We start from the raw sequence: 23,548 nt of genomic DNA, 5'->3' as shown, positions 1-23,548 counted from the left end.
AATTTTGAGGTTTTGGAGGGAGTGGAGCTGGCAGTGGAAGATTGAGTAGATGGGAGATACTGGGTTTGTGTGCAATGAAAGGAGGTTGAGGTTTGCTGGAAAGGTTGTGAAGGGTGATTGAGTTGCCTTTCTGGACATGGGAAACCAGGAGATTGGATAGTGTTTTGAAAGTTTTTTGAGGTGGAGGTTGCGAAAGCTTGAATTTTGTGTGTATGTTTGTGTGTCTATCGACCTGCCAGCCCTTTTGTTTGGTAAGTCACATCATCTTTGTTTTAAGATATATATAAACAAAGAAGCTGTAACTTACCAAACGAAAGTGTTGGTATGTTGATAGTGACTGGTCCACACATCTCACATCGTTTGATACAGGTGACACTAATAGCTTGATAACTGCCCCAATCATGATCAAGAATACTGACTTTTGTCATACATACATCAAAATTTTGATTTCCTTGAACGGAAACACAAATTAAAAATAACTGTTTTCACAGTCACTTTACCAGAATTTGTTATTCTGTTTGTCTTTCAACTGAGCCTTCTTTGGAAAATTTCTTACTTATAACAACAGATTCCCTTGAAAACAGTTTTATGCATTCTTTATTTTTGCAAAAATTATTGGCAAACATAATTTACAACTTGATGACAAGAACTCACTTCTTAAATACTGCAACACCATCTCAGAGACTTGGCTGTCTACCGGCTGCAGCAGACAGCACGCCAAATAGCAGAGGGTTAGGTTCTGCTGCACACAGTCAGCATCAAGAGCTGCAGGCACTCCGGATTTTGTTAGTAGTTGCATATTTCTGCGGTGCTCCCGCTGCTCTCTCTTGTCACTTGATGGCAACCTGTTGATCGAGTAAGGGAAGCCTGACATCAAATGCTGTCTGAAGTCAGAAGAACTTTGTTGCCTAAGCAACAGTGTCTGGAAGAAGAAAGGAAAACTGAAAGTAAATGTGAAGCTCAGTTAATAACGAAACAGTTCCGTAGATCTAGTCTACAGAACAACTAATTGAATGCTAATACACTAACATAAAACATCCAAGAGTGGAAAGAAAATTCTGACTTAAAGACACTGAAATAAAATGTTTTTGGCGAGATCAACACAACAGCGGAAACAAATTGAATTGTGAGGTAGCCTCAATTAAATGTTTTTGTGCACTAATTCCATAAATTATAATTATTTGTGAACTCACAAAATGTTGTACATCACAATACAAACCAAACCAAAAGGAAATTAGATAAATAACTAGAAGGATGAAAAAATTGCAAATTATTCTCATATTAATCATTTCAGTCACTATTTTTTTCAGCTGTGGAAATAAAATTGCATTTTCCTTTATCAAATAATTTACCTAAACACCCTGACTGAAAAAGAAACAGATATCTCACCAACAAATTTTGAAAAATATTTCATGAATTGATATATCACAGAACTATATACCTGTGAATCACGTGCAATTAAAAAGCGATACCACTCAATAAAACTGAAGTTTCCCCACATTGATACGGAAATGGTTTCAGATGTGATGCGCATGCAGCCTACCCTCCCATCATATGACATGCATTGTTTGCTAACTGTTTTATTGATCTCTAGTGTTTTCTAATAGTAGTGTATTTTAACTAGTTTAATAATTTCTATAATAGTGGTTTGGAGTCTGAAGGATGTTGGGAAAGATTGTGTCAATAATGGTAAGATCATGGGCACGAAGGATGCTGGCATATAAGGAGGTGGCGTCAAATAGTAACGTGTACGGATCCAGGAGGTAAAGGTGTGAGCATGGTGGAGAGTTGATGAAGGAAATGGTTGGTGTCTTTGACATGGGAGGCTAGATTACAGACAATTGGTTAGAGATGTTGCTCCATGTGGGCCAAAATTCTTTCAGTGGGGGCACAATACCAGTGACAATATGGCATCCACGATTCTTGGGTTTGTGGATTTTGGGGGGCATGTAGGAGGTGGGTCTGCAGGGTATCGAGGGAAGGGTCTAAGGCTTTAAGAAGAGATTGGAGTTGGTTTTGAACTTGTGGGATGGGATCACTCTGGCATTGTTTATGGGTGGAGGAGTTAGATAACTTGTAGAAGCATTCTGCCATGCAGTCACTGTGATTCATAACAGTGGCAGAGGCTTTGTCAGCATGTAGGATGATTAGGTCAGGATTTGTTTTGAGGTTGTGAATGGCTGTTCTTTCTTTTACTGAAAGGCTGGTGTTCAGAGGAAGGAATGTGGGGAAGGATGGTGAGGCTAAGTTGAAGGTAAGGAATTCCTGAAAGTTGACCAGCGAATGGTTAGGTGGGGAGAGGGAGGATCATAGTTGGATAGTGGGATGAACTGGAAGAGGCAAGGTTGAATGTTGGAATTAGGGTAGTTTTGGTAGGAGGGATTGCCAGCAATGAATTCCTTCCATTGCAGGGACCAGGAGAATGAAAGTAGGTTTTTGATAAGTCCAGCATGGTTAAATTTGGGTTTAGAGCTAAAGGTGAGTCCATGGATAGCACTCAAACTTCTATGGAGCTGAGGGTATTGGTTGGAAGCTTAATAACAGTGACACGAGAATTTGTTGGCTCTGGATTTGGTGGAGTTGGTAGGGAGTTTTGGGGAATGTGGCAAGGTGGAAAGGTCACAAGTGGACGAGGAGGAACACTGTTGGTATGAAAGGGGTTGGATAGTGGTACCCTGAGGCGGGAGTAGGAAGACAGCAGGTTGGATAAGTTATGGAGGTGATGTCTGGAATACTACTCCAGGAGCTCAAGAGCAAGGGGATACCCACTGGATCTAGTCATAACCCGATCTCCCTAGCCAATTCCCCTCACAGTTGCAATCCTCCCCCCACTCCCCAGAACCAGCCACAATGGAGTGTCCCCTTCATCACCCAGAACCACCCCAGACTGGAACAACTGAACAACATCTTTTGCCAGAGCTTTGATTACCTATTTGTACGTCGTCTCATTGTCACTGTAGGCCTGTACCATGGGACACAAGGGTAGGATGTTGTTTGGTGGCCGGTATCCTCTTCTATATCTCAAACTGAACACATATATTAAGAAGGTTCTTTATTAACCAGAACAGGAAGTTACTCATCTCAGCTGTTAGCACGAGCGACTTAAAGGTAGGTATTTTAGGTGTTGCGAAACAACTCAAATCACTTAAGAAAGGCAAGTCTTCCAGTCCAGATGGTATACCAGTCAGGTTCCTTTCAGAGTATGCAGACACAACAGCGCCTTTCTTAGCAATCATATACAACCACTCAATTGACAAAAGGTCTGTTCCTCAGACTGGAAAGTAGCACAGGTCACACCAATATTCAAGAAAGGAAATAAGAGTAACCCATTGAATTACAGACCCATATCACTGACCTCAAATTGCAGTAGGATTTTGGAGCATATACTGTACTCGAACTTTATGAATCACCTTGAAGAAAATGCCTTATTGATACATAACCGACACGGATTCAGAAAATATCGTTCTTATGCAACACAGCTAGCTCTTCATTCCTATGAAGTAAAGAGTGCTGTCGACAAGGGATCTTAGATCGATTCCATTTACCTAGGTTTCCAGAAGGCTTTTAATGCCGTTCCCTCACAAGTGACCATTAATCAAATTGTGTGCATATGGAGTATCGTCTCAGTTCGTAGTGATAGACGGTAAATCATTGAGTAGATCAGAAGCGATATCTGGCATTTTGCAAGGTAGTGTCATAGGCCCTCTCCGGTTCCTGATTCACATAAATGATCTAGGTGATAATCTGAGCAGCCCCCTTAGATTGTTTGCAGATGACACTGTAATTTACCATCTAGTAAAATCATCCACACAATCGATTCCAATTACAAAATGATCTAGAGAGAATTTCTGTATCTACATCTACATCCATACTCCACAAGCCACCTGACAGTGTGTGGCGGAGGGTACCCTGAGTACCTCTAACGGTTCTCCCTTCTATTCCAGTCTCGTATTGTTCGTGGAAAGAAGGATTGTCGGTATGCTTCTGTGTGGGCTCTAATCTCTCTGATTTTATCCTCATGGTCTCTTCGCGAGATATACGTAGGAGGTAGCAATATACTTCTTGACTCCTCGGTGAAGGTATGTTCTCGAAACTTTAACAAAAGCCCATACCGAGCTACTGAGCGTCTCTACTGCAGAGTCTTCCACTGGAGTTTATCTATCATCTTCGTAACGCTTTCGCGATTACTAAATGATCCTGTAACGAAGTGCGCTGCTCTCCGTTGGATCTTCTCATCTCTTCTATCAACCCTATCTGGTACGGATCCCACACTGCTGAGCAGCATTCAAGCAGTGGGCAAACAAGCGTACTGTAACCTACCTCCTTTGATTCCGGATTGCATTCCCTTAGGATTCTTCCAATGAATCTGAGTCTGGCATCTGCTTTACAGACGATCAACTTTACATGATCACTCCATTTTAAATCACTTATAATGCGTACTCCCAGATAGTTTATGGAATTAACTGCTTGCAGTTGCTGACCTGCTATTTTGTAGCTAAATGATAAGGGATCTATCTTTCTATGTATTCCCAGCACATTACACTTGTCTATATTGAGATTCAACTGCCATTCCCTGCACCATGCGTCAATTCGCTGCAGATCCTCCTGCATTTTAGTACAATTTTCCATTGTTACAACCTCTCGATACACCACAGCATCATCTGCAAAAAGCCTCAGTGAACTTCCGATGTCATCCACAAGGTCATTTATGTATATTGTGAATAATAACGGTCCCATGGCACTTCCCTGCGGCACACCTGAAATCACTCTTACTTCGGAAGACTTCTCCCCATTGAGAATGACATGCTGTGTTCTGTTATCTAGAAACTCTTCAATCCAATCACATAATTGGTCTGATAGTTCATATGATCTTACTTTGTTCATTAAACGACTGTGGGGAACTGTATCGAACGCCTTGCGGAAGTCAAGAAACACAGCATCTACCTGTGAACCCGTATCTATGGCCCTCTGAGTCTCGTGGACGAATAGCGTGAGCTGGGTTTCACGCGACCGTCTTTTTCGAAACCCATGCTGATTCCTATAGAGTAGATTTCTAGTCTCCAGGAAAGTCATTATACTCGAACATAATACGTGTTCCAAAATTCTACAACTGATCGGCGTTAGAGATACAGGTCTATAGTTCTGCAAATCTGTTAGACGTCCCTTCTTGAAAACTGGGATGACCTGTGCCCTTTTCCAGTCCTTTGGAACGCTACACTATTCGAGAGACCTACGGTACACTGCTGTGAGAAGGGTGGCAAGAAGGGGTAAAATCGAACTGGTATCCCATCAGGTCCAGCGGCCTTTCCTCTTTTGAGCGATTTTAATTGTTTCTCTATTCCTCCGTCGTCTATTTCGATATCTACCACTTTGTCATCTGTGCGACAATCTGGAGAAGGAACTACAGTGCAGTCTTTCTCTGTGAAAGAGCTTTGGAAAAAGACATTTAGTATTTCGGCCTTTAGTCTGTCATCTTCTGTTTCAGTACCATTTTGGTCACAGAGTGTACGGAAATTGTGTGTATGGTGCGAAAAGTAGCAATTGGCACTAAATAAAGGAAAGTGTGAGGTCATCAACATAGGTACTAAAAGAAGTCCGATAATTTTGGGTACACAATAAATCACACAAATCTAAGAGCTGTAAATTTGACTAAATACCTTGGAATTACAATTACGAGCAACTTAAACTGGAAAGACCACATAGATAAATACTTAGAAGATGCGACAAACCCACTAAAGAGACAGCCTACACTACACCTGTCCATCCTCTGCTGGAATATTGCTGTGCAGTGTGGGATCCTTACCAGGTAGGATTGACGGAGGACATCGAAAAAGTGTAGAGAAGGGCAACTCGTTTCGTGTTATCGCACAACAGGGGTGCGAGTGTCACTGATATGATACGCGAGTGGGGGTGGCAGTCACTGAAACATAGGGTGTTTTGTTTGTGGCAAGGTCTATTTACGAAATTTCAGTTACCAACTTTCTCTTCCGAACTGTAGGGAGAAATGATCATCATAATTAAATAAGAGAAATCAGAGCTCGAACAGAGAGATTTAGGTGTTCCCTTTTCCCACGTGCCACTCGAGAGTGGAACGGTAGGGAAGTAATATGAAAATGGTTCGATGAACCCTCTGCCAGGCACATAAGTGTGAATTGCAAAGTGACGATGTAGATGTAGATCTTAGGCTAGCTTATGTGGTACAAGCTCCTCACTGCTGGTGACGTGCACTGCACACTATCCTGGCTGCTGTGTGCTGACTGACTGAACTGGAGGCCGAGCTAATTGGGACTGCGACTCCCACTGGGCTGCAAGTGATGGCTCCACTCACTGACTCAATGGACGCCTGACTGGGCCCTCCAGTACATGGCGGCAATCTAAATACTGGCAGTCGGGGGGAGGTAGGGGTGGGTTGGTGGCACGTTTCTTGCAAGTTTATCTTTGGCCTCTCTCTCGATAGCTGCATTGCTTGCACCTACTATTAATCTTCTCGCAACCTCTTTGACGCCCGGTGTGCTGGCAGCAGCTTACGCTAGAACACGTGTTATCGTGCCCTGCAACGAGTGACATCCAATCTGAGATACTTCCCATCCCTTCCGAAGACGTGTTCCGTTGCCCACCCAATCTTCACAATATCCTAGTCCGTCTCTTTGCCACTGCCACTCCCAATCCCCATATCAATACCCTGTCACACGAATCTCATCCCTGTGGAAGACCCAGGTGTAAAACCTGCCAAATGTGCATACCCAGTACTTCCTATTCCAGTCTGTCACAGGTTTATCCTACCCCATCAGTGGTTGGGACACCTGTGAAAGCAACTATGTCATTTACCAGCCACTGCCCAGTGTGAAGTAGTTCTTGCGCTAGCTGCCGGAGTGTACTTTGTCACACTGCGGATTCTATAACTGTGCTCGATGACCCGTCTGCAATGTGCTCGGTGTCAGAAGTCATGTGGTCAGTTGATCTCTCTACCCCTACCTGAACGCCCCTCAGTGTTGAATAGGAATGTGGACCCCGAGAGGTTCTGTTGTTGGCTTCTGCATTGGAGTCTGGCATTGGTGGCACATTGTGATTTGGTGTTGTCGGAAGATAGGTAGCCTCTCCATCGGAAGATGGTAGGCAGTGAGCAGCATGAAATTCGTCAGGTGAAGGCCATCATCTAGGGGAAATTTTGGCTAGTTCATAGACTGTACTGGAGCATCTAACACATAGATTCATTGCAGTATAGGGATCACTGAATTGAGTGCTATTACTGTGAATGCCATCAATTCCAATGATCAGCTCATGATGAGAGCTGGAATATTTAAAGGGAGCCATCGTGAGGCTATTACGCAAAGCTTGGTTCGTTATGATGAAATGGGTCCTCCTCACTCTGCTATATTCACTTAACAGGCTGTTAAACACTGTGTTGGCCACTCACTATGTGTTGTTATGAAAGAGGTACAGTTTCTTGCAACAGGTATTATGAGTTAACAAATATGCTTGTCTCACATCCTTTGGTTTTGTGTCGCAATCTCTTTTCTGCTGGAAGCGTATCTTGCTCGGCAAACAGTGCCGACGACCTGACCTACTTGCAACATATTGACTTGCTTCCTGCTTCTGTTTCTCATGACTTGAATTTCCCTGTGGCAGTGTGAGTGAGTTTTAATGAAAAAAATTTCTGATTTCTGCCCCTTACTATTAAGTGTGGTAACAGTACTATGAAGTCTGAACCATCTGAAACTATGTAATTCTAACTGTTTGTAGATTAAAATGATGCAAAATGCTGTAATTGAATCTACTATTCTAACAAATCCAGCACTTTAAGAGGTCTCTCTCATACCCCATATACCAATCATTCCACCCAATTTACCCATCATTTTCACAATAATTCCCAATAAATGTTTCCTTTGCAAAAAAAAAAAAAAAAAAGGGGGGGGGCTGAGTCTCAGAAGTGGTGGCGAGGGGAGGGGTGGGGGGGAGTGGGGGGAAATGAACGCAGAGATGGGGAAGGATGAGACAGAAATTACGACGTACATCCAATTCCCATAATATTCAGCAACTGTAAAGCAATGCTGCGTTCGCTAGTATAATATAAATACAATTCGTAATGGATATTTGAAATTGTATTAATATATTTGCATTTTATATGTTTTTACAATTATATATATAACTGCTTTTATCCCGATGTTCATGCAATCATTCAAGTTGCGAGTTTGTGTTATGTCTGTGTATGTGAAAGTTCTGAACAATGAAAATTATCAAATAGTTGTTGTCTTATACATACACACAAACATATATATCCGTCTTTATATGGATTTCAATGTTGAATCTCCTAAAAATGAGGTGTAGATATGAAATAGAAGATGAATCAGAAGTATAAATATGAATGTAAATTTACAGATGAAAACTTTATCTAAGCTTGAAGCAAATAACTGTAGATTTCTATTGCATCGCCTCATGCAATCGTATAGGTTTTACATAACCAATAGGCTTATATATGTAAATTAAAAGACAACCGACAGTGTACAGACAGCTTTCTTTTTGTATTCATTTTTAAGCGTCACTTTTAGGGCTTTACTATCGCTGTAATACTACCCCGACAGAAATGAATGTAAACAAGTTACTTCAGCACAGTAAATTGCACAAGTTTAGTACAGATTTTATACTTTTTGGTTTCATGTGAAATTGAAGTGAACAACCAATCTGACGCAAGTTAGAAAGAAATAGACAACACAGTGAAATATGGAACATCAATTCCTGGAGCTTCAGTCAAAGTGTGAACTTGTCTGCCTGAATTTGATTTTAACAATCGTTTCACATGGTCAAAGCAGTTTTATGACCCTGAAAGGTGTTGTGTAATAAAAACAAGAGCAGGAAATGAATACAATCCTGATATCAGTAAAATCAATAGAGAAGACAGAAGTTTAAATAAAGATTGGTTTCAAAAGGGGGACAAAAGTTAAAAGATCATGGCTGTTTTATACTTCCTGGCAGATTAAAACTGTGTGCCGGATCAAGACTCAAACTCGGGACCTTTGCCTTTCGTGAGCAAGTGCTCTACCAACGGAGCTACCCAAGCATGACTCACGACCCGTCCTCACAATTTTATTTCCTACCTTTCAAACTTCAAAGAAGTTCTCCTGCGAAAGTTGCAGGACCAGCACTACTGGAAGAAAGGATATTGCGGATACATGGTTTAGCCACAGCCTGGGGGATGTTTCCAGAGTGAGATTTTCACTCTGCAGTGGAGTGTACGCTGGTTTTGAAAATTCCTGGCAGATTAAAACAGTGTGCCAGACCAAGACTCGAACTCAGGGCCTTTGCCTTTCGTTTGAGTCAAAACGAGCGTACACTCCGCTGCAGAATGAAAAATTCATACCGGAAACATCCCCCAGGCTGTGGCTAAGCCATGTCTCCGCAATATCCTTTCTTCCAGTAATGCTAGTCTTGTAAGTTTGCAGAAGAACTTCTGTGAAGTTTGGAAGGTAGGAGACGAGGTACTGGCGGAAATAAAATTGTGAGGACGGAACGTGCGTTGTGGTTGGGTAGCTCCGCTGGTAGAGCACTTGCTCGCTAAAGGCAAAGGTCCCGAGTTTGATTCTTGGTCCGGCACACAGTTTTAATCTGCCAGGAAGTTTCAAAACCAGCATACACTCCGCTGCAGAGTGAAAATTTCATTCAGCTTTATACTGTATACTGTGCAGGTTATTTTCTCAATTGTGTTCAGATTAAAAATCATTGTTAGCTGAAGAGGAAGGGATGTTTAACTGGAAAAAGCTTAGTTAAAAATTGCCTGCTCATGAAAATTCATCACACCATAAGCTTTGGTGTTGCTCATGGAAGGCTTTAGAACCTTCTCTTGAAAATGGGGTTATTGGTAACGGTCTACAAGACCAGGTAACCAGATAAGAAAAAAGGAATCTCATTGGAGAACAGAATTGCAATGTAATACTGATGCTGCCCCCCCCCCCCCCCCTTTGTAGCAAAGCACAGGAGTCCATTCACAGGAACAAAAGAAGTTGGAGATTTTGATGATCTACAGAGTTGTAAATTTCCAAATACCATTGATCTCATAACACACTATGTCATATAACACTACAGTGTTCCTTTGTCAGCATACTGAACGCAACAAAAAAAGGAAGACAGCTATTTTTTTTCCAGAAATGCACAACATGAATTCCTTGACATAATTGGCAAGAAAATAAGACACGGTATTATTAAAGATATTTTAGATACTAAATGCTTTTCATTGATGTTTGATTGCACAGCAGATAACAGCCACAACGAGCAGATGACTCAAGCAGTTTGCTATGTCATGTCAAATGACTCAGAAGCTGTGGAAGATTTTGTTGACTTTTTGTAGCTAGAGACAAAAGAAGTGGAGGTTATAGTCAAGAGATGCTGCAAAAAATAGAACAAAATGATTTCAACATGAATCACTGCGGAGAGCAGTCTTATAACAAAAGGATAAAAATGGTTGCAAAATATGAAATAGACCAGTCAAGAATACTTGAGAAGATTGTACTGGCCTATTTTGCACCACATGTTGGTCACTCTTTAAATTTAGTAGAAGCACAAGGAGCCCACTTAACATTGAAGCGAAAACTATTTTTGTAACTACCTCTCATTTATATCCATTCTTGTAGCTTCAACAGAAAGATGGGAACTCTTGCAAAAACATGTACCCACAACACAAGCAGGTGGTCTGCAAGAGTAGAGGCGGTCAAAGTTATTTACTAGTATTTTGATAAAGTTATAAAGGCTCTGGAAGTACTTGAAACTTATAAGTTGTCAACACCAGGAACAAAAACCGAGGCAAGATCTATTTTAAACAATACGAGAAAACTCAATTTTATTGCTTTAACTTGCTTCTGGTTGGTGTGCAATATTTTTAAAAATCATTGTACATCCAAAGCTATTTCTGAGGCTCAAGTATTAGCAGAAAAGAACAAGATATCAATGGAATTCTCAACAATGGATCAAGGGACACAAAAAATGGCCATCGAGCTTGTGGAGATGAAATATCCAAACATTCACAGGAATATTTGTTTGGGATGTCCCTATTAGAAATAACTGACAGAGTGGTAATGGTGTTGAGTACCAGGTTTAAGGCACAAGAGAAAATTTGTGCCAAGTTCTGTTCTTCGTTTGGTGTCCAAACTCAAGAAATGGAAGTGGAGCATTTAAAGACCGAAACAGTGGAATTGGCAGATACCTATGTAGAAGATCTTAACAAGGAATAATTTATTTTTGAAACTAAATGTTCCAAACATGATGCACAGGCAATAGAGTGTGGCTTGCCAGACGTCATTATATCATCCGTATTAAGTTCAGTTTATAAAAACAAATTGGTAGAGGGGTAATCCAAAATTACGACAGCCTTAAAATATTCCATGCCATGCCTGTTTCTCTTTCCTCTGGAGAGCGGAATTTTAGCAAGCTGAGACTAATACAACATTATTTTACGAACACAGCTGCTCAACAAAGGTTAACAAATCTCAGTACAATCCCCAAATAGCACAAACAAGCTGCTTCCATAAATTATGATGAATCATAAACATTCTTTGTGCAAAAAGAGCTCAGGAAGTGAAATTTTAATTTTATTATTTGTACAGAGAATAATAATTTCCTATTTTTTTGTATTTTATGTTTATTTGGACTTCGGCCTTACTTCAGTCATTTATATAAGTTATGAGATGGTGATGTTTATTTTGAAAAATATCATTTACATTACTGTTATAAAACTGTGGAAAATCCACGATGAAATAAGACAATATTGTGAAAAGGAAAGACTGCTACTCGTCATATAGAGGAGATGTTAAGACATAGACACAACAAAAACATTGCCATACATGTTGAGCTTTTAGCCAAAAGGCCTTTTTCTAAAGCAGTCAACACACACATATTCACAAAAGCACAACTCACATTCTCTAGCCTCAATGGCCGTACACAGTGGTCATGTATGTGTAATTTGTGCTTGCTTGAATGAGTGCATATTGTCTATTTTAGGAAAAGGTATTTTGGTCAGAAGCTCAACATGTATGGCAGTCTTTCTGCTAAGACCTTGTCGGACCCCTCCTTTTGCCCAACGTAGTGCAGCAAACCAATGTACCATGGACTCAACAAGGCATTGGAAATCGTCTACGGAAATATTGAGCTGTGCAGCCTCTAAAGCCATCCACAGTTGCAAAAGTGTTGCCAGTGCGCAGGAGTTTGTGCACGAACTGACCTCTCTATGTCCAGTAAATGTTCAATAGGATTCATATTGGGCATCCTGGGTGGTAAAATCATTCGGTCAAATTGTCCAAAATGTTCTTCAAACCAGTCGTGAACAACTAAAGCCCATTGCCATGACACATTGCCATACACAAAAATTCCATCATTGTCTGGGAACAGAAAGCCTATGAATGGCTGCACATGGCCTCCAAGTAACTGAACATAACCATCTATAGTCAATGATTGATTCAGTTGGACTAAAAGATCCAGTCGAGTCCACCACACCATTATGGAGCCACCACCAGCTTGTACAGTACCTTGTTGATAACTTGGGCCCAAGAATTCAAGAGTGTGGACGGGAAAGGGGGGGGGGGGGGGGGTTGCCAAACTCGACCCCTACTGCCAGCTCTTACCAACTGAATTGGCACTCATCTGACCAGGCCATCTAGGCTCCAATCGATATGGTCATGAGCCCAGGAGGGGGCTGCAGGAAATGCTGTGCTATTAGCAGGGGCACTTGTGTCGGTCGACGGTTGCCACAGCCCACTGACACTGAATTTTGCTTCACTATTCTACTGAATATGTTCCTCGTACATTCCACATTGATTTCTATGGTTATTTCATGTGGTGTTGCTTGTCTGATAGCACTGACAACTGTACACAAAAGCCACTGCTCTCAGTCGTTACGTGAAGGCTGTCAGCCACTGCGTTATCTGTGGTGAGAGATACTGCCTGAAATCTGGTACTCTCAGCACACTCTAGACATTGTGTATCTCAGAATACTGAATTCCCTAACTGTTACTGAATTGGAATGTCTCGTGTATGTAGCTTCAACTACCATTGTGCATTCAAAGTCTGTTAATTCTCATTGCGCGGCCATAATCATGTCAAACATTTTCACATAAATCACTTTATTACACACAACTACTCCACATATGTACTGCCCTACATAATTTGTGTGCATGATAGAACTGCCATCCGTTTAAAATTTGCATCGTAGCACTACAAGGAAATATTGGATCAAATAAAAATGGAAACAAAAAAAAAAAAAAAAAAAAAAAAAAATGCTTTAGGAAGCTTAATTACGGCACATATGCGGAATTGTCTCAGTATTTATGCCATGACCTGTTACTTACGCGGTATTTGTTTGTCAGTCACCCGGCACGACTTGACACATTTACATTGGTATTTGGTGCTGAGAAAGCTAGTAAGAGCAAGTTTTGGAGCATTAGTCATTTTCTTTATTGAAAGATTTCATAGAAACATTATAAATAAATATACTATTTACATAGTTCCGACAATGTCTGAACATTTCTTCAAGAAAATTTTGCTCGGACACATCAGTAATTCTTACCACACCTCATTGAAAGAGCACTTGCAGTAAATAATACCATTTGGGCGGTACTGTAGCCCCCTCCGAACGGTAACTGTAGGCTCATTTTTTACAGCTATTCCAGGCCTAATTGAGTTGTACAGCCACAAACTTTTCTCTGCATAGTTGATGAAAAAGGAATAATCTAGGTAATGGACTTGGTATGGCTGTGGCTTTTTTCTCACTTCTTTAGATATAGCGTATTGGCTAGAAAGTGTAACTTCACATCCTTTAAGCTTGCACTCACTGGAACTGTGAACTGAGCCACATTCCATCTGAGTATGGCCTTTCTCCAAAAACTTTTGAGTAATCAATACTCCAGTATCGATTGCTAATCATAAAATAGCATTTGATAATATCACGTTTCTGTTCTGATATGTGCAGCCATCAGAATTAAGAATTTTTGAATGGGATTTTACTTAATCGTTCTGGATAAGGTATCCATGATGCATGAGGCAAAACATGATGCAACCAAATCACCTTGCGTTATATTGAATCAGTAACATACTGCAATATGACTTTCTAAATTATACATTGTAAAGTTATGAACAGCTAACTTAGTTTTATAATAAACTGCACTTGCACTTAAAAATGGGGCTACTTTCATGACCTGTAAGTCCATGGTGTACACTGAGCAGAGCTTCTGCTGGGTTTCTTTCTTGTCAGCATCTATTTGCATCCTTGCCTTCTCTTCCCATTCTGTGTGTTGCTACCACACGTCTTCACTCAAGTTACCAAGCCTGTAACTACAACACAAGTCGCATTGGTCTTTCTTGGGGAAAATAAGCTAATATTACCATCTTCTAAAAATCAGGTTAAAGGTTGTTGTTGTTGTAGTCTTCATTCCTGAGACTGGTTTGATGCAGCTCTCCATGCTACTTTATACTGTGCAAGCTTCTTCATCTCCCAGTACCTACTGCAGCCTACATCCTTCTGAATCTGCTTAGTGTAATCATCTCTTGGTCTCCCTCTACAATTTTTACCCTCCATGCTGCCCTCCAGTACTAAATTGGTGATCCCTTGATACCTCAGAACATGTCCTACCAACCGATCCCTTCTTCTATTCAAGTTGTGCCACAAACTCCTCTTCTCCTCAATTCTGTTCAATACCTACTCATTAATTATGTGATCTACCCATCTCATCATCAGCATTCCTCTGTAGCACCACATTTCGAAAGCTTCTATTCTCTTCTTGGCTAAACTGTTCATCGTCCATGTTTCACTTCCATACATGGCTACACTCCATTCAAATACTTTCAGAAACGACTTCCTGACACTTAAATCAATACTCGATGTTAACAAATTTCTCTTCTTCAGAAGCGCTTTCCTTGCCGTTGCCAATCTACATTTTATATCCTCTCTACTTCGACCATCATCAGTTATTTTGCTCCTCAAATAGCAAAACTCCTTTACTACTTTAAGTGTCTCATTTCCTAATCTAATTCCCTCAGCATCACCCGACTTAATTCGGCTACATTCCATTATCCTCATTTTGCTTTTCTTGATGTTCATCTCATACCTTCCTTTCAAGACACTGTCCATTCCATTCAACTGCTCTTCCAGGCCCTTTGCTGTCTCTAACAGAATTACAATGTCATCAGCAAACCTCAAAGATTTTATTTCTTCTCCATGGATTTTAATACCTACTCTGAATTTTTCTTTTGTTTCCTTTACTGCTTGCTCAATATACAGATTGAATAACATCGGGGAGAGGCTACAACCCTGTCTCACTCCCTTCCCAACCACTGCTTCCCTTTCATGTCCCTCGTCTCTTATAACTGCCATATGCTTTCTGTACAAATTGTAAATCGTCTTTCGCTCCCTGTACTTTACCCCTGCCACCTTTAGAATTTGAAAGAGAGTATTCCAGTCAACATTGCCAAAAGCTTTATCTAAGTCTACAAATGCTAGAAATGTAGGTTTTCCTTTCCTTAATCTTTCTTCTAAGATAAGTCATTTAAGGTAACCTGACTTAATGGTGAAACCTTTTCTGCATGACATTTTTCCACATAGAGTCCGTATAGCTGTTGTTTGGATTGTAGAATAGGCTCAAGGTAAAACTTCGAGGAGGATTTCCTGCAGTAATGTGACGGAAGTTTTGGAAGAGAGTCCAGGAATTCTTTCATGAAGGTTCTCTCATCTTTCTTCTTCGTCTGTTTGTTTTGTGGTCATAACGATTTTGTATCAGGACTCATCCCGTGTGTGGAATTAAACAGCCAATATCGGACAGTCCATTCTTTAATCCCAAGAGTATTGAGAGACATCTTTTTGCATACTTTGTGTTTCCTCAGCTCATTTTTGAAAAGATAAATGAGCGTCCCTTTTCGCCTGGATTCGCCATTGTTTTTCCCTGGACGTTTGGTAGCGTAAACCTTCCTCTGACCCCTTAACATCGTTTCCCAAAATGTATTAAATACTGCCTGCCTATCATCAGCAGAAAACGGATTTCTGGCAAATCTTCAAAGTACATGTTGGACCTAATTTTCGTGCCTTCCTTTTGAGCATCATGAAGTGATTTTACCAATTCGACAACATTTGTATCCAATATATGCCTGTCCATGCATTCTTAGAATTTTATTGGCATTTTTCTTCCAATCTTCAGGATGTGGTTTAGACTTCCTTTTCCTGTCACTACTTACGTCACCACAAAATTCTTGGTCTCCACTGTCAGCATCATTATTGCTCCCGTGATCTTCCGGTAATTTATCAAGTGTTTGGCAAACAATGAGCACCATTGCATGGTAATGAGTGTGAAGTACGGTCGTCTCTAGTGGACACTATGACTGTGGTTTCATTTTGAGCATTGTTAGATACAGCAACTGAAGTTTCTAGAAGGAAAAATATTTATTAATTAATTTAAGCAAAGATGAAGCTCAATTTCATCTATTTATGAGAACGACAGCATCAGTAAAAAACTATTAACAATAATCAAATGGCTCTGAGTGCTATGGGACTTAACATGTGAGGTCATCAGTCCCTTAGAACTACTTAAACCTAACTAACCCAAGGACATGACAAACATCCATGCCCGAGGCAGGATTCGAACTTGCGACCGTAGCCGTCGCATGGTTCCAGACTGAAGCGCCTACAACTGCTCGGCCACACCGGCCGGCTAACAATAATCCCAAGAAAGTTAACATGCGTCATTAGATGTTGCAGTGAACAGTAACCAAGAACTTTATATAAAGTAATTCTTCTTCGGTAAATGTAACTTTTCTTGCCTGTTGTTTGTTCTGCATTTACGGGAGATCCTATAAGAATGTGGATAGTCTAGAAATCTTTGGCAGAAATAAATAAAGCACAGAACGAGTGAAGTGGGGGCATTCTGATTTAAATCTCAATAAGACACTTGCGATGCTACTAACATTCAAAGGTGAATAATAAAACAATTTTCTTACCGCTGTCAGTCACTCTCAGGAACGATTCTCCACTTTCATAAGCTGATTTCAGCTAAGAAGCAATTTCTTCTTCGGTAAAAAGATCATCATCTACATCGCTGTCCATTATCACAAATGAAGCTACAAGCATGGAACCACTTTCGAGCACTGTTAAATACATAATAAGTCAGTAACAATGCGCTGTGGCTGCGCATGCTTTTGTATTTTTGTGGTATTGTTTACAGTATCCATAGATTGTAGATACGTGGTATTTAATTCTCTACAGTTCCATGGTATTGCCATTTATTTATTTGGTGTGTCACATACGCAGTATTGTTTTATATAATTTTTTCATTGTAAATAATTAAAAATTCGGCACTATAGCATTAAGAGCAGATGCGCCTACGGTCAACGATATCATCTAACTGAAAAATGAAAAATCGGCACTTTGTCAGTTACGCGTTATTGTTTCTTCATCGATGATATGTTCATTATCTCAGTGTATGGTGAGGAGCAATGTTTCCTTTTCATAATATTATTGTTATAAGAGTGCCAATTTTAATTGTGGGTGGGGGTGAAAAAAGGGATGGCAAATTTAAGCTTGTCCCCCTTGGCAAAAATCCTACTTCAGGTCCTAAGTAGACACAATACGGTGTTAGAAGTGTATTTCCAATACAAAGAACACAATTTAAAACTAGTTATCGTACATAAGGTTCTTAAGGGTGAGCAGCACAACAAAAATGAAATGTTAGCAGTAACAGAATGTTAGAAAATCAAGAAAAATCTAGGACTCGACTGAATAAAGATTAATCATTTATTGAAAGTGACGATGTCGAACAGTAGACAAGCACATAAATTAGAACATAATTACAGTAGGTCACTTGCTGAACTAGGAATCTTCTTCAGAGGACATATAAGCTCGATTGGGTGGAATGGATGAGGTGAACAGAAGGGCGGCAAGAGGGAGGGAGGAAAGGAGGAGAAGATCGAACAGATGGGCATCGGATCTCTGAATTAACAGTGTGGATAAGATTCAATAGATCATAGGCACCTAAACAAAATAAGGGAAGTAAGAAGTTGACGAGGAGGTAGGAAGTGAAACAGGAACAGGGAGGCTGGTGGATATTATGACTGGGACTGCAAAAGACTTGAGTCCAGGGTCATCTCAAAAATGAAAGACATCTCAGAGGAAGAGTTCCCGTTGTCAGAGAAGCCAATGCCGAGGTAAGGGTAGACAATCTGTGTGCAAGATCTGCCCCACAGAACAACATTCCACTTATTCCACTATAAAGACTGCACTGCTTTTAAAGTGAGTGCGACTCCTAACAACTGTTCTCCAACACGTATGGCCAAGGCTGAACTGCAATTGATCCTCCTCTTCATATAAAGATCACCTAAATTTAAAGTGTGGGAACTTTCCATATAAATTGGCCTTAATTTTACAATCTTTGCAAACCTCTGTTCTAGTCCGCACTTCAGGCGAACCTAGTGCACACTATTTCCCTGGCGACCTTCCTCGTGTCACTTCCCTATCTGTATTCCCAACTGTCCCCGTTTTCTGTTTTCCCATCACTATAACCCTTCTCTCCCATTCACCTCTCTTGTTCACTCTGCTTGCTCTGGCTGATATAATAATTCACTGCAGTCAGGATGAAGCAGTTCTGGACAATGTGGCTTTTGTGTGTGTGTGTGTGTGTGTGTGTGTGTGTGTGTGTGTGAGTGAGTGAGTGAGTGAGTGAGAGAGAGAGAGAGAGAGAGAGAGAGAGTGCAACTATGGGAGCCATTGCTGACATGTGTAGTGTCACATGATACCTTCATTTAAGTTACTGGTTATCTGCAAATAATCAACATAACTATATGAGATACTGACCTGTAGTGATTTGTCAAGTTTTATGTCAGGTTTCAAGGAAGTTGATAAGAAACATGAAATCCCTGAAAATTAAATTTACATCAGCTCAAATGTTTCATAATACTGATCCTTTTTTATGCCATGAAGAGTTTTGGAAAGCTTCATGCCTAAAGAGCCTCAGCTAAGCAAATAAATTTTTTTATCATTGATAAATCAGGATCTACAAATTTGCCACTATGCTGTAGCAATATATCGGCCTGTAACTGTTGGCAGTGGGAGCAGCCAAGTGATCTGTGATGCAATGCTAACTCATGAAGAAACATTTTCTGCATACCACCTGTGGAGAATGTTGACCAAAGAATCAGTCACTTACACTTAGAAAATACTGCTATGTACAACCAATAATACTACTAAAGGATCACTGTGATGTGTGACAAAGAATTTTTAACTTGTACCATTTGTTAATGTTTCCCCATTGACAGATAGTCATGGAAATAATGACTGCTTGTCTGCCTCTTTGTGACCTGTTGTTAGCCTACTTTTATTTTTACGAGCACTACAGAATTGACATGAAGGGGGCTGAAGACTACAGTATTTGCAGTTTCTACACAGAAAGCCAGTTCTAAGAGTTATCAAAGCATTCTTTTATGTGTAAAAGATTGTGTCCACTGAGTGGCTATGAGTCGACTTGAAGCAGGTCAAACAATTTCTACTTTTGTGACCATCATGAGAGTGTCAAAAAGTGTGAACTCATCACTGGAGGAAATTGCTATTGGACCATTCTATGCCAGGTGGTCTAGAGGCTTCCACATGACCATGAAGGATTTTGATGAAATTGTATGTGAACATTCACACATGTTCCCAACAAACATTGGTAAAGTTTTCTGCAAACTGTTTTAAACCATTTTCATTACAAAGACCATGTTCTAAACCACCTAAAAAGTAGATTTGATTTGCAAACTTCACATTTTCTTTGAGAGCCAATTTGCTTGAAATTGTCCATATATTCATTATTTCCTTTAAGAGCGAAATGTTGTACAAGATAGATTAGTTTTGTTTTTTTAAAGGGAATATTGCCAGAAATATTATATCTCAAAGCTTCCAAAAACTCATGGGTGCAATGTTGGTAGCTACGCTATGGGGTCAAACAAATGACTATATCTCTGGAAGTATTGAATTAGTGCTCATGAAACTTTACCAATGTTTTTGTGAACCTGTGCAAATGTTTTTGTGAACCTGTGCAAATGTTTTTGTGAACCTGTGCAAATGTTTTTGTGAACCTGTGCAAATGTTTTTGTGAACCTGTGCAAATGTTTTTGTGAACCTGTGCAAATGTTTTTGTGAACCTGTGCAAATGTTTTTGTGAACCTGTGCAAATGTTTTTGTGAACCTGTGCAAATGTTTTTGTGAACCTGTGCAAATGTTTTTGTGAACCTGTGGAAATGTTTTTGTGAACCTGTGGAAATGTTCTCACAAAATTTCAGCAAAATTTGTGAAGGTCATGTGGGAATTTTTTCTGATATTAGATGACTTGGCATGGAATGGCCTTATTACCAGACAACCAGATGAATTTGTGCATAGTGGTTGTCACAGAAGATGCAAAATGAGCAGATAAGGACGGAGTGGACATAACCTGGCAAAAACAAACAGGTATGTTGCTCTGTGCAGAATAAATGTGTACTCTAATCATGACCCTTTGAGCGTTCAGTTGAGTTTTCGATTCCATTTTTATGCACAATATTTTGACAACTGATCCACATTGTCTCCTTCAAACATAAAGAGCTGAGTCATTATGCATACTCACTGCCCCAACACCTACCAGTCAGAACTATTGCCACTGTCACACCACTACTTATAGCAGAGTTCAACTCCTGGCAGTTACTACACGCTTTGCAGTTCTTTCATTTACTAAAGTGCGCGCTGTTACTCAGGGAAACACACATTCTCTCAGTTCTTCAGCTCTAGTGGATGAGATGACCAGTGAGATTTTAATAAATGCAGTACAGGATCACAATTAATGTTTAAAGTGAAACCTCCATCTCGGTTTATTAGGTTTTTTGACAATTATTTTGACAGTTTCATTAATTACGTCACCCAGATGGAATGTAACGCACCACATCCCCTTCTCGCCGTATTTCGTTTCACGATTCTATTTGAGACAGTATTCAATGACAGTCGATTTGCTCTCAGTTTTCATACTCTGGTTTGTCGCTGATGTTTGCCACACTTCTCTACAGTTCCAATAGTATTCCCCATGTGAGAGCTGCCACATCTGCATGGAATGCAGTACATGTGCTGCTATCAGAGGCCTAGATCATCTTGGAAAAATCAGTTGAGAGAACTAATAAATGTGAGATAGAATTGCTGGCTATTACTTACCTTTAGGAAGTGAAATGTGTTGTACAGCTAATAGACACACACAAAAGTGCGTGTGATGACATTATCTATCCTAGCTTTTAGACTATCAGTTCCGTTCTCGGGGAAGAGAGAGGGATAGAGTGGTCACTCAAATCCAAGAAAGAGAAGCATCCAACTGTAGTGAGGATGAGGACAGGCAAAGGATGTAGGAGGGGTCAGGGATAAAAGTGGTATACACTGGTAAGCATTGTGCCGAAATTAGTTCAGAGCTGATAGATGCGTAGTGCTGTTAACAACTTGGACTGCAGGGATGGGAGAGAGAGAAGCAAGGAGGGAATAAAAGTTGGGGGAAAGAGGAAGAGAGATGGTACAAGGACAAAGAGAGAGAGAGGGGGGGAGGGGGTAGAGGGGGAGAGAGCGGGGGGTGGGGGGGTTAGGGAGGGAGGGAGTCAGATGAGTTAATGAAGACTTGGACCAAGAGGGTGTCCATATGTGAGGATGAGTCAATGCGAAAGTTCCCATGGCTGGAGTTTAGTGAAACTAATATTTGGCAGGGAAATCCAAACACCCGATATAGTATAGCAAGTACTTAGGTCCCTTGAGTCATGCTGCCAAATAAGTTTATCTTGCAGAAGCCTTTTCAAGGCGTTTGACACAGTTCCCCACAGTCGTTTAATGAACAAAGTAAGAGCATACGGACTATCACATCAATTGTGTGATTGGTTTGAGGAGTTCCTAGATAACAGAACGCAGCACGTTATTCTCAATGGAGAGAAGTCTTCCGAAGTAACAGTACGCTTGTTCGCCCAATGCTTGTGCCGCAGGGGAGTGTCATAGGGCCGTTGCTATTCACAATATACATAAATGACCTGGTGGATGACATCGGAAGTTCACTGAGGCTTTTTGCGGATGATGCTGTGGTATATCGAGAGTTTGTACTGAAATGCAGGAGGATCTTCAGCGAATTGACGCATGGTGCAGGGAATGGCAATTGAATCTCAACGTAGACAAGTGTAATGTGCTGTGAATACATACAAAGATAGATCCCTTAACATTTAGCTACAAAATAGCAGGTCAGAAACTGGAAGCAGTTAATTCCATAAATTATCTGGGAGTACGCATTAGGAGTGATTTAAAATGGAATGATCATATAAAGGTGATCGTTGGTAAAGCAGATGCCAGACTGAGATTCATTGGAAGAATCCTAAGGAAATGCAATCCGACAACAAAGGAAGTAGGTTACAGTACGCTTGTTCGCCCAATGCTTGAATACTGCTCAGCAGTGTGGGATCCGCACCAGATAGAGTTGATAGAAGAGATAGAGAAGATCCAACGGAGAGCAGCGCGCTTCGTTACAGGATCATTTAGTAATCGCGAAAGCGTTACGGAGATGATAGATAAACTCCAGTGGACAACTCTGCAGGAGAGACGCTCAGTAGCTCGGTACGGGCTTTTGTTAAAGCTCCGAGAACATACCTTCACCGAAGAGTCAAGCAGTATATTGCTCCCTCCTACGTATATCTCGCGAAGAGACCATGAGGATAAAATCAGAGGGATTAGAGCCCACACAGAAGCATACCGACAATCCTTCTTTCCACATACAATACGAGACTGGAATAGAAGGGAGAACCGATAGAGGTACTCAGGTTACCCTCTGCCACACACCGTCAGGTGGCTTGCGGAGTATGGATGTAGATGTAGATGTAAAAGGATACAGGAATTCTTAGTCTCACTTCTCACAACATTTACTCCTTAAATGTTTTTGTTGCTGCTGAGAAAAACCAGTTTCTGCTATATATCAGCCACAGGCCATCTATGTTATGTTTCCATTGGAGTGCCTTCACCCTGCAGTTGCTTACTTTCAGCATGTGCATGCCTTTCCTTTGGAGACTATTTACAAATCAAGGGCATACTGCATTATGGATGTAATACCATTTACGAACAGTGAATCGACACGTTGATTGTTACGAGTGCCTCCAGAAGGCACCAGCCACGAAGCTACAGGAAAATGGTGGCACTGGTGTCCTGGAAACAAGTTAAGCCTGCACATCACATGGTCGCAGATATCCTTCGCCTGCTGGATATTTAAGGGAAAGTGCAAACTCCAGCAGCAGCATTCAATTGCTCACCAAATTCCTGGCCGTGAGCTGGCTACAACTCATAGCTCACCAGACAGAACTCGTCAAGACCGGCCCAGATGCTCACATCTACCAGCACTGTCTCTGCACTGCTTCAGGGTACGCTGCACAGAGCAACACCATGGATGTCACTCCGACAGCCACTCAGAATGAGGCTCCCCGCTGGTATCGGTATTATACCAGTGGACTTTGTTTCTGTTACTCTCACGTGATCATGGATGATGTTCGAGTTGTTAGCTTGAACCAAACTCTATTGTTA

The 23,548-nt window shown here is 40.8% G+C and overlaps 1 protein-coding gene across 3 annotated transcripts in view; it reads right to left on the bottom strand.

Annotated features, from left to right (window-relative positions):
* Positions 1-23,548, bottom strand: part of LOC126279124 (testis-expressed protein 10 homolog) — a 202,738-nt gene that overhangs the window by 35,344 nt on the left and 143,846 nt on the right. For all 3 annotated transcript variants that reach the window (XM_049979607.1, XM_049979606.1, XM_049979605.1), the window contains exon 7: positions 655-922. In XM_049979607.1, the coding sequence (XP_049835564.1) occupies positions 655-922 (268 nt within the window). The remainder of the gene's footprint in view (positions 1-654; positions 923-23,548) is intronic.

This window comes from Schistocerca gregaria, chromosome 6 (assembly GCF_023897955.1).
Source record: "Schistocerca gregaria isolate iqSchGreg1 chromosome 6, iqSchGreg1.2, whole genome shotgun sequence".
NCBI lineage: Eukaryota > Metazoa > Arthropoda > Insecta > Orthoptera > Acrididae > Schistocerca > Schistocerca gregaria.
This window is presented reverse-complemented; position numbering and strand designations above follow the sequence as displayed.